The 12,091-nt window shown below is 39.8% G+C and overlaps 1 protein-coding gene across 1 annotated transcript; it reads right to left on the reverse strand.

Annotated features, from left to right (window-relative positions):
* Positions 1 to 3,855: 3,855 nt before the first annotated feature.
* LOC115661662 (BTB/POZ domain-containing protein At1g55760) lies at positions 3,856 to 6,792 on the reverse strand. Its single transcript, XM_030583892.2, has 4 exons — positions 6,087 to 6,792; positions 5,534 to 5,679; positions 4,835 to 4,953; positions 3,856 to 4,718 (listed from the first exon to the last, which is right to left on the reverse strand). Exons 1-4 carry the CDS (start codon positions 6,203 to 6,205, stop codon positions 4,116 to 4,118), a joined length of 987 nt encoding a protein of 328 aa, XP_030439752.1. The 5' UTR covers positions 6,206 to 6,792; the 3' UTR covers positions 3,856 to 4,115.
* Between the last annotated feature and the right edge of the window lie 5,299 nt (positions 6,793 to 12,091).

Below are 12,091 nucleotides of genomic sequence, written 5' to 3' on the forward strand. Positions count from 1 at the left end.
AGTTCCGGAGGTCGCTCACAACATGTTGCTAGGCTTGCTCATCGCCCAAAAAAAACAACTTATAATACATTTGTTGCAGTAATGATCGTTACGCTGTATGTATATTTCAGGTTGACTATCAGCTACAACGTTTGCTTACATAAATAATTATTACAGTGCAATCCCTATTACTGCCAAAAAATCTGTAATAGCTGTTATATGATCCCCATGTGTAATAGTTATTCTCAAAATACCCGTCTCTTTTTACCCACTTAATAATGTTAGATTACTAATTATAGTTAAAAAATTATATAATTTATAACTAAATTTATTAATAAAATTTATATAATGATTAAACCAATAATAATAATTTGACATAATCACATATTATTTGATTAATAAATCGAATATTGAATATCAAGTAATTAACCGATAGAATGATAATTATGTTATCTTGATAACGACTAACTATTTATTATACAAAAATTGTTCAAAATATAATAATCGGCATTATATTAGTTTATTATGGTTAGGTACGTCTATCTAAATTTTCACAATTAAAAAATATATTTTTCATAATATAATGATTATCTTAATAGCTAATTATATAGCGAATTATATTAATCAATGCTCAGACTATTACGTCAATATTAGTGCATTCATAATTCTAAATCAAAATCGTAAATAACCATTAAAAACTAGCTAAAATATATGTATTAAATTGTAACATATTGAAAATATATATGGGGTATCCACTCATGATTAGCTATTATAGTGATAATTATTATAATACGATATTTATTTTAAATAATCACGTTTTATGTGCTTAACTTGTAATTATAAGTATATTATTAGAATAAAATAAATAATAAGTTGTACATCCAACAATATATGGGTATTAAAATCACTAGTCATGATTGACTATTAATTGCTAATTATTATATTCTCTTTAATTCTGATTATTGGGGCAATTTGGAAATTTTGATGTTGTTCCTCGCTTATAACATACATCATCCATGAAATCAAATAGTGTGATGGGTTGGGAAAATTGTCTAAAAAGTCTTAAATCTATTGTACGGTAGCTAATTCAGTCATAAACTTTTTAATCATACCAATTTAGTCCTAAATATTTTGACAATTTGCCAATTTAGTCCTATACCTTTCAATTGTGCCAATTTAGTCTTAAACAATTTTGTCAATTTAGTCATTCCGGCCAGTTTTGGCCAAGATATCGCTGATGTGGTGGTCTAAACAGTGTCGATCGTCTTACATAGTACGGTCGGCGCTGACGTAGACAAGTTTTACAATTTTTTAATTTTCTGAATTTTTCTTTGTTTCCTTTCCCTCCACTGGCGAGGGCGGTTGTCGCCTGAGGCCGGCGACCTCCGTCGGCCATCGACTAGGCCTAGTGATGGCCAGTGGAGGGAAAAAGGGCAAAAAAAAAAAGAAAAAAGAAAAAAAAGAAGAAAAAATTTAGAAAATTTTAAAAAAAATGCAAGAATTGTCGATGTTAGGAACATTGGGAACATTATGTTTCTAAGTAGAAGAGCCGTTTTCAAGTAGTCTTCGATCAATTATGTATTAATCAATATTCGATTGATTGGTATGGGATTGTCGACAAAAAAGATTTGTCTAAGTTACTTCTTTTTATTTTGTCCAAGTTATTTCGCTTTTTGTCCAAGTTTCTTCTTTTTTATTTTTTGTGTAACTCACTTCCTTTTTTCTTTATGGGTTTCGGGAATACCCCATGTCTACGGATTGAAAGGTCCGAATGATCAACTTTGCACTCAGTTGTTAAATCAATAGGTTTTCAAATCGTTCATTCGAAAAATGTAAACCATTATTATTGGATGATCACGACACTTCTCAAAAATCGAAACTCTTGATCAATGGAGGAACAACATTACCATTTTTGTTCAATAAGATACCAAAGTGGATGATTGACTCATTCCATACTAGAAATCATCGCAAGAAATCTTTTGATAGCACGGATTCCTATTTCTCAATGATATCCCACGATCAAGACAATTGGCCGAATCTTATGAAACCATTTCATTGAAGTTCATTGATACCTTTTTTTTATAAGGCATATCGACTTTGATTCTTGAATAATCCACATCACTTCTGCTTCCGTTGTAACAAACAATTCGTCTCTTATATGGAAATGGCCCATATCATTAATTATGATTTTACATATGACCTCATCAAATAAGATGATCGACACTGATTATATAGCCATGTTAGTGATTTCTAGCCAAAATTAGCCGGAAGGACTAAATTGGTAAATCACCAAAAGGTTTAGGACTAAATTGGAAAATTATCAAAATGTTTAAGATTAAATTGGCACAATCGAAAGGTTTATGATTAAACTGGCGACTAGTTAAAATGTTTATGATTAAATTGGAACAATTGAGATGTTTAAAGCTAAATTGGTTATCGTACAATAAATTTAGAACTTTTTGGACAATTTTTCCGTAATATGTTTTACATTGCTCGAATCGAACCACACAAAAGCACTAGTTATCGCAAGCTGCTAGCGTTTGATTGTTCATGGGCGGGCAGGCGAGCTGGTCGGGCCATGAAGGGGCCCAGTTTGCGAATGGGCCGAGCCCGGTTTTCCTCAACGGTCTTCGACGAAATAAACGGGCGGGGGAACGAAGCAGAAAGATGCCGGTAATATTCCCTTCGAATTCTCTCGCACCATCTGTCACCTGCGGTTGATGAAGGTGAGCTTCTTTCTGGCCTCAGTTTCTGCAAATTTTGCTCCCCATGTCGTCGATCTTGTCTCGACTGATGTTGGTGCTCTCTGGATTCATTAGCAGATTGAGCCACTGACAATCTTGGATCTGTGTGATCGATGGTCTCCGATGGACAGGCAACCATATAGTTAAGAAAGACTTGACTGGCTTCTAAGTTCTCGATGTCGTGCGTTGGATAGTTGCCTCGGGGAGTGAATGTTCGAAGACGGGTCTTATTCGAGTCGCTCCGCTGCGATCCAGGGATCGCAGGAATCAACTGTAGCTTCCATCAACAATGCTGAACCTAAGGACTGTGGAGATACAACCCCGAGCTTCGGCATCTTCGTGGTTAAGCGAATCTTCTTCGATTGTACCCGTCCTTTCGACCCCAGGAGGTATGTCCGTGTTCAAAAGTTCGCCTGATGTGCTTTCGTGGTACATGACAAGCCATCGTGCGATGATTCTGCGCTTGCATTTGTTTCATTCCGATAGTTTCGAGTTGAGAAGTCTCGAGTAGAATGTAGAAACAATTTTTCCCAAAATTTTGATCTGCAAAGATCGTTGACAGATGCATCCAGGCCGGCTGGTTCAATCTATAGCAGGCTAGCAGCAGTAGAGCGGCCGATTTTGGTGGTCGCTAGTCGGCTACTGCCGCTATACAGTTTCCCCTCAAAGTAGATTTTGCGCCGACTTATCATCCTCAACGACTCGGCTGTTTTTCCTTTCACCTTCACACCATAAGGTCAGTGCATGAGATCAGAGTCTTGCCATTTCAGCTTGTTGCTCATCTCTCGATTATTGGATCAAAGAATGTAGGTCCCGTTTATTCATCCTATGCTTTATTACCTGAAAGTCTCGTGATTGTTGAACATGCGGGTCCCTTCAATTGGCAACATTCCGCTGGAAGAACGAACGACAAAAGTCATTGCTGGCAGACTCGTGCTGGTCAGATCGGCGATGAAGGCCTGGAGAATTATGGTCTATGTTGTTCGTCTAATTTTTGACATGCCTCTTTTAGTTTATTTTTTGCAATCACGGAGACAAGTGTGCGGACTCGTGCCGTGAATACATGGGCGCCGAGTTTTTTGTGCCGGGGAGAAATTAATTGACCATGTACATCACACATAAAACAGCGAAATGTCGTAACTTTTCACACTTGAATAAATTATCAATACATCATAATAAGGTCAGTTCTCTTAACAAATATCAATCAGCTTGAATCACAACCAATCTATGTATAACTGGACAATCAAAAGAATGACCTTCAATAGAGCAATGTATTAAGGAACTACAATTAGAAGCCCGCTTTGCTGGACTAGGACAGTATGAACGAGATAGATCGGCACGCTATGCTTTCTTCTTCTTGTTTTCCCTTTCATCTCTTGTTGTGTAGAATCCTCAGAAACCCTTCCACGCATTGAGAATCTCTTGAAAGATCTCCGTCACGAGGTCCCTGTCCGCGGATTGAATGAAGGCGTTTAGATCATCTCGGATGTCAAATATCTTACCAAACTTCACAAGATACAGCATGCAGCCGGTCTTCAGTTTGTGTAACTGATAAAGATGCGCGTTCTCAAGCCGCTCGAGGACGTTCTGCGAGTCTATGTCTTCCAAGAGACTCTCGTGGCACGCCTCCCTCAAGTCGGCTACATCGTACTTATCGGCTGCCCGAAGGAGCGCGAGCCGGTGCTCGAGAAAATCGCCTTGCTGGATATTGCCGTAGACGTAATGAAGGAAAGCCTCGCAGGCCTCGATCGACATGTCGGAAATGTTTATGGTGGACAGTTCTTTCTCTTTCAGGTCGTGCGCGAACATGCTGCGGAAGACCGGGGATCTCGAGGAGAGCACGGCGAGGTGGGCCCCGATGGTTCCGTTGGAAGCATTGATGATGATATCCGTGTGGATGCCTTCCTTTAACATTCGACCGAGGGTCGAAAGCGCCGTCAGATTTGATAGTGACCGCGTGTATCCTTCAGCCCAAATGGAGCAAGGTTCTACGCTCTGTACGATGTTGAGGTCAAGCGCGAGTAAGCCAAACGTTTAGTGAATAAATAATGTTCCTCTTTTACTTTCATGACATGAGGCCAAGAACATTCATATCAGATGCATATATATACCTCCGGAGACTTGATCTTTAGATCGAGGAATTCGACATCGATAATGAACTTTCCGGTTAGCGGGACGTCGATCGCCCAAATGAAATCGTCGTTATTCTTGAGCTGCTTATCTGTTATTTCTGCAGTTGTACACACAACACAGAAGGGGAATAGAAACCAAAGTCAAGATCAGCATAACATAGGGCTTGTCAAGACTGTCACAGTTAGATGGAAAACCGTAAGGGTTTCCTAGCATATACCCTTTGTTCCAGGTAGAGTGTTTGTGAAACTTGGTCTAACCAAACTTCTAGGTTTCCTCGAAACAATATAAATTGCCGCAATCAATTCAAGGGACATGGGAAGGACAGTGTTGCTAAAAGAATGGAAGATGGTCTCTGAGAGATTCTAGGTGGGCTCATTTCTTATCCCTTTAAGCTATAGCAACCCGACCAACCCATACCTACTCATATCCACATTAAAGAACTGACGCATCTGTGAAGATTAGCAGAGGAACTGAATTACTTGGTGAACTCCAATTAACGAGGAGCTCACGTTCCAATGCCCCATCAATGTTTTGGAATATGAGGTGTTCGGATTCCGATTGACAGAGGGAACTTGTGACACAAATGCCAATTTCTTTTTACACACATTTTCGAATTCGACAAATCAAAGCTCGAGAATCGACACGGCGATTAAATCGGAGATGAGATCAAGAAATACCAGGGTGTATCAAAGTCTTGCGACCGCCGGCCGAACAAACCACGCGAGCGATGAAAGATGCAATCGGGGGATTATCTCTCGTCACGGCCGAAATCTCCGGGTACAATTTAACATACAAAATCCGGTTCTTCTCCACAGACAAATGCCTTCGATCCCAAAAGAGAAAAGTCAGAACTCCATCGTCTTCCTTTTTCAGAACAATCTGAGTAAGTAAAATATCTACCCTAGCAACAGAGACAGAGCAGTTGCAGAGCAGAGCATGAAGGACAAAGCAGGGCTCATTCACTTTTCCCTGTTTTTCACCTCAAAAAAACTTGTCCCACAGACGGAAAATGGTAACTTTCACACGAAAACTGACCCAATTATCGGTATGGGTCCAGGAAAAATTCAAATCATCGATCACCCATAATCTGAAACAATCAGAATCGACCCTGTGCAAGACAAGAAACAGAGTGTCCTCTAGGTAGAGAGAACAAGAACCTCAAGACACCGAAAAGAAAAGGAAAAGCAGAAATTTCAAGAAAGCGAGAAGCTCAGGGTCAATCCGGCTCACCAATTCCAGAGACCGATCTTGAAAGAATCGGACTTGCGGTAGGTGCAGGAAGCGAGGTTTTCGATCCTCCATTGGGCGAGGCGGGGGGTGGTGTCGACTCGGTATGCGGAATCACTCATCCTAGCGTTGGCGAACGCGAGGGCCGTCGTGATCTCATGGATGCAGTCGAAGATTCCTCCTCCGCCCAGAGACTCCCCGTGCTTTCCCAGGATTGCGGCTCCTCTCGATCCCGTCGCTCTCGCCTCGCCCTCCTCCCTCCTTCCTCATACACAAACACGCCGTCGTGGTGCTTTTTCTCCGGCTCTCCCCTGCCCTCCGAAACACTCTCCTGCGAGTGAACTGTTCCAAGTGCTGCTTCCTTCAAGACGACTGATAAAGAAAGAGACCCACTTAACAAAAACAACAAGGCTTCCCTTTCGATGGTTTCGCGCACGCAAGGATTTTGTTCCTGCCTTACGCCATTGATGGTGAGACTGGGACCTTTCCCTCTCAAGCTTACACACACACACACACACACACACAGAGAATGGTTGGTTGTTGGCTTCCAGTGCACTCCAGGAGGAGGAGGAGGACGAAGGGAGGAGTGTGCGTGGGGATTATTTATCGGGGATGGGGGTTGTTCTTCGTTTGTTATTTGTCCTTAACTTTCTTGTTTTTTTAAAGATGTATGTATGGAATTACTTGTGTATGGAGTTCTATGCAATGATGGGTTTGGTTGAGGGGGTAAAGTATTTCTTGTCTGCTTGATATTTTGTGGCTCCCAAGCAAAGTATCCTTGGGGAAAGACCAAGAATGTCCAATACAAGAGGCAGAGGCAAAGCATCTTATATGAAATTTCATCTGAAGTCATGCATTTGGTCGATTAAATTCATCTATATCTTGAACTGGCAAAAAAAAAAAAACGCGGGATTTCTTACTTTAGGGCCATAAAGGCCTATACAAGATCCGAATAACTTAATTTTCGAATACGAGATATCCACCCTAGTTATTGTGAATGCATTTATCCAAATTGGTGTTTTCTAAATTATACGAAGTTAGTTAGCAAACGACGAATCTACGGGAAAAATCATAATATTTGATGGAAGAGCGGGAGATCCTTTTGAACAACCCGTTACAATAGGACCAAGTTATTATTATTTCTTTTTCTGCCTATGGGAACGATTAGAGGTGAGTATCCGAGATGTCCCTCCTAAAAATGTCCCCTAACCATCGTTTTCAAAATTGTTCCTTCAAGCTCATCATCTTGAGTTGAATTTCTAGCTACGGAGTCGCTTGTTCAGGGTTAGGACTGAGGAGTCGCAATCACTGATACTCGGATCGATGAGTAGATAAAATAAATCAATAAAATATTGTTGTAAATTTCATGCAATACTATTTGTTGTAACTAGAAAATATAAACAAAGATAATTGCTCTAAGAAAGCGATAACAAATTTAAAAACGACTAAGCAATGTTTAAATAATCTCAATAAATAAAGATAACTGAATTACAAACCAAATATAAATTGCTAGAAACTATAAAAACGGAAAAGAATTTTTTTTGATAGAAAATGAAAAGAATTAAACATGAGGTGATACATGGATTATTGAATTTCCTTAAGGCAATTAGTTCCTTACAATGGTAATATGCATATTTGCGCACTATGCCTCCCTCAAACTCGTTTGTATTTAGCATTATACAATCAGAATTATGTCAAACACTTTTAGAAATCGGCACTCCTAAAGCACAAAATCACAAGAACTAAAGAGACATGTCTTCTTTAAGACAGAGAATCATATTCGCGTGAATTGAAAAGACATCTATTAAAGCTGCTGCACTTGAACTGAAGAGACGACAATTAAATTTTCTGCGCATGAATTGAAAAGATGGCTATTAAATTTTCTATGTAAACTGAACAGACATCTCCAACAAATATCAATTCCTCTTCCTAGTGAGGTTAGTCTGAGATTTTACGCATATCGTATTAATGGACAAGACTAACTCCTATAGCGACACATTACGAAGTAGATAAAGCTTAAATTACAGGAACCATTTATGTATATGCTGGACACATCCAAGAAAGAAAAAGAAGATAGCAGGAGCAGCAGCAAGTTATGATTAAAGATGATGACTAATTTGATAAGAAGAGAATGACTGGTCGATGCCAGTGATCGTGAATACTACATAATCGTTTGGCAAATAAAATTCAAATTGGAAGCTGATTCATATGCAACATCAACAGAAATTTCCCACTACATGTTTCCTCACGTACTGGTCAATTTGAAGGTGGCGATCCTTTCCAGAAGATTGGACTAGTTGGTAGAAACTATTCAATTGGGTAGGTTCAACTATCAGCGTTTCTTTCATAGTACAAGTGAAATTAGGTCATGGTCGATGTTGTGGCTTTGTATATGGACCGGCATGTATATCTTTTGCAACACAATCTATCAACGGATATTTGCTCTAGTTTTGGTTATAATATACGATTCCCTTCTCGAGCTAGATTCTTGCACAATTTGCTAATATGTATAGAAAAGGCAGACTTAACTTTATCGACTAGACAGTGCGACAATTCATTATTTAAGTTACTAATCAAAATACGGCATGCATATATGATGTCAATCATCTACTATTAAAGATATTTAGTAAAGATATGGTATTTCCGACATTGCTCAAGACTTTTTTCCTCCCATTTTTCGCGTGATACAAAATGGGTAATCTTGAGCCGATTTTTACTCCTTACTTAGATTTGAAATCATGGTACCACCTTGCGTGATAATCACGAATCTGTCGCCCACATAGACGAATATTATAAGATAAGATACAAAGTTGACACTATTTAGAAACCGTAGTGATCAAATCATGAAACCTAGAAGGGGGTTTGAAATGCAAGTTGGAGTAGGAGCATTGATGCGGAAGGGATGGAATCTTGGTGGATTCTTTTGCTTCATCGCTCGATTAAATAATGATAATAATTAAAAAAAGCACCACAACATAACATAATGTCCATGGATTGATGATTGTACAAAAGTCGACAAGAAAGGTATCTATTGGTGGGGCGCAACAAAAATTAGAATCCAATTTTCAAGTAATTACCCATTTCGCAAGAAAGCCCCCCTCCCATCATCTTCTCTTTGGCACGAGATAGAGACCTGACGGACGATCCCGGCCATCGACGGCACGGCAGCTGCTAGAGATGGGGCTGCTGATGGTTGGTATACTATATAGCAAAAGTAGAGCAAGTAGGTCTGTTCGCTTTTCCTTTGACAAAATCAAGGGAGGGTGCTGCATCTTCTTCTCTTGAAAAGGTTAGGGTTTGTGCCGATTTTAGGTTCGTGGAAAGGAGTGGGCAAGTTTGATTTGTGTGGTCATACCGTTCCTCGGCAAAGTTGGTGTTAGCAGCCTAGCAAGAGATGACATGAGATTACATTAGGGTTCTCTAAAAGGGAAGAGATCTTGTTTTGGATCTCGCACATCCAGATTACATTAGGGTTCATTTACCCGATTGAGAATTCACAAAGTTGACCAATATAATATCTGAGCTTTTATATATGGATCTTGTTAACGGGCATTCGGTTAATAAAGAATAGAATAACATGGGGAGACAAAACAATTCTTTCTTTATTTGTACGTCTGTTAACGACGACGTTTCTTACCGGTGTACATATCCCAGACGGAAAACACTCGTTACGAATAAGATTCAGAACACCCTCAACTTTTTAAAGGAGGATTGACTGAGTTGTTTAATTAGACTATACCAAATTACATCGCCGCAAGCGGGGTCATAACTTCATGGATCAAGTCCCACCGATCAACTTTCTTGGGTCTACCGATAAGACTCAGCTTCTTCCATGGTAATTGCATAGCTTATGAGATTAATCGGGTACTCTAAGAGACAAAATGATGTAAATAATTTGTTTATAACCATAAAAGGTATTTATTATTTGCCACGTTCACTCAATTGTGGAGGCAGTGGAATATAAGAGTATCGAGATCTTATGTGATTAATTGGGTGCTCTAAAAATCAGGCTAGATTACCAAATCTGCTAGGAAGGATACTAATAATTGTTTTTACTTTTTTTGGGTCTGGCTCTTTAATTAGGCTTGGCAAATCCCTAAAGACACCTATTCAAATTAATCATTTCTTGCTTTACATATCCCTCATACTCTTCCCAATGGGCCTACCCCACATATACGAGTAAGGCTCACGTAGCACGGGAGACACGGATTCACACCTGAATCGGATAAAACATCTTCTTACAATCCTAATTTTTCGACTTGGCCAATATCACAAACCGCTCAATAATTTCACCAACGAAAAAGTCATGACCCGATACATCGTTAATCATTCGGGACCAAAGAAAAATGTCAGCTAGTCCATACGCGATGCAATCATTAATTGGCTAACACCATCTCAATGGTCCATATTAAACTATGCAGTTACGATAGCAACCTAAGCGCATTCAATTTGAAGCCGAACCACTAGATTTAAGGTTTATCTTGGTTCCATGTTGGCGAATAAAACTAATGCTCGATATTTTTCTAAGTCACCTTAGATCTTGCCGTGCACAACCAAAACGTTGTCGTGAAGCTCGTAAATGTATCCCTCACACTCCCCCATTCTTCTTAAAAACGAGAAGAAAAGAAACCTATGGCGGACTGTTCATCTGCCAATAGCGAAATGAAGGCGACATCTCGATTATAGAAGAGGGCGCAGAGACAAATTTCACTGGCCCTTTCTTCATCTGTCTTATTGGTTGGCACTTGGCAGTTTCAAAGGGAGTAGGAATGGTGGTTGAAGTGAAGGTTGAATGTCCCCATGAGCGAGGGACACTTGGCCTCAGCCCATACGCACCGACTCATCGCATTGAATTAGGATTTTTGGTGACACCGTGGATCGACATTCTGTGTACCGAAATAAGTTCACCGTTCAGCGGCGAATTCTCGACGCGGAAAAAGAACACGACTCGAATGCGACCCATACCCGACGCGGCATCACGTGGCTTAACTCGAGCCTGACACATGTTCATCAGTTCTCGAATGAATGTACTAGCTGATTAGTCATATTGAAATATTTTCGTGCGCGGGAGCGAATTGCAGGCGTGCTAATCAAAAGCAGGCCGTTCATGTCGAGATTAGTATGAATTGGCTTTTGATTTCTTAGCCCTCAAAGTCACGCATGGCACTTGCTATGTTGAAGGGGACATAAATCCGCAAGAAAACCTGGCACAAAAACAGTTAACTGCTCGAGACTTTCAGGACAATATTGTAGAATAGATGCACCCATCATGCACCCAAATAGGCAACAAACTTCAGCTATCAATACGCTTTTGGGTGAATTGTTAGAACTTCTAATTGATTATGTGTTTATTCAGTCGTGGATAGCTTGCTCTCTTCCAATTAATCATATACTTAAATATGATTTGAACATGACCCGTAGAAAAGAAGGGGTCTTGTTCTTTATATCCCAACATTCCAATAATCTCGAACTCGATGCTCCCTATCTGTCGATGAAATCTTGCCCGGTGCTCACGGAAGGAGAGATCTGCGTATATTCGTAAAGATTAGTCGAGTCGACAATGCATGGCAATCCTTGAAATTGACGATTCTCAGGTGGGAACCATAGATCTAACAGTCCAAGCACATCGAGCTTACATAAAGGCCCATGGGCTGTGCACATGATCTATTTAGATCCCGTATGGGCCGGTTCGAGAACGGAGACTAAGAACAATAAGAATAAGTTCATTGTAGTTTGTTCCTAGTGTAGAAGAAGCTTCTTGGAGGGCATCGATCACCAAAGGAAAAACGGGTGAAGAACAGCAGAAGTGTCAAAACTTGTGTACAACACTGACTTTAATGCTAAAATTTTTGAAAAACGATCACTTAAGTACCAACTTCGATCAGTTTGGCGGAAAATCCGATGTGGCATTTTTTTTTATTAATTTTTGAAGCTGATGTGGCTCGCCGGAGGATTTAGTCAGCATGTACACATCAAAACGACGTAGTTTAGCATATACACTTGGATTT

The sequence above is a fragment of the Syzygium oleosum genome, unplaced genomic scaffold, assembly GCF_021117445.2.
Source record: "Syzygium oleosum isolate NSW1041296 unplaced genomic scaffold, Sole_v2.1 Sole_v2.22, whole genome shotgun sequence".
In the NCBI taxonomy this organism is placed as follows: domain Eukaryota; kingdom Viridiplantae; phylum Streptophyta; class Magnoliopsida; order Myrtales; family Myrtaceae; genus Syzygium; species Syzygium oleosum.

What these genes read in the sequence shown, in the direction of transcription:
- LOC115661662 (XM_030583892.2), bottom strand. Translation starts at nt 6,205, where the DNA reads ATGAGTGATTCCGCATACCGAGTCGACACCACCCCCCGCCTCGCCCAA. An exon ending in AAGATCGGTCTCTGGAATTG is followed by an intron (nt 5,680 to 6,086) that starts GTGAGCCGGATT and finishes TTGGGATCGAAG; the next exon opens with GCATTTGTCTGTGGAGAAGA. An exon ending in CAAGACTTTGATACACCCTG is followed by an intron (nt 4,954 to 5,533) that starts GTATTTCTTGAT and finishes GTACAACTGCAG; the next exon opens with AAATAACAGATAAGCAGCTC.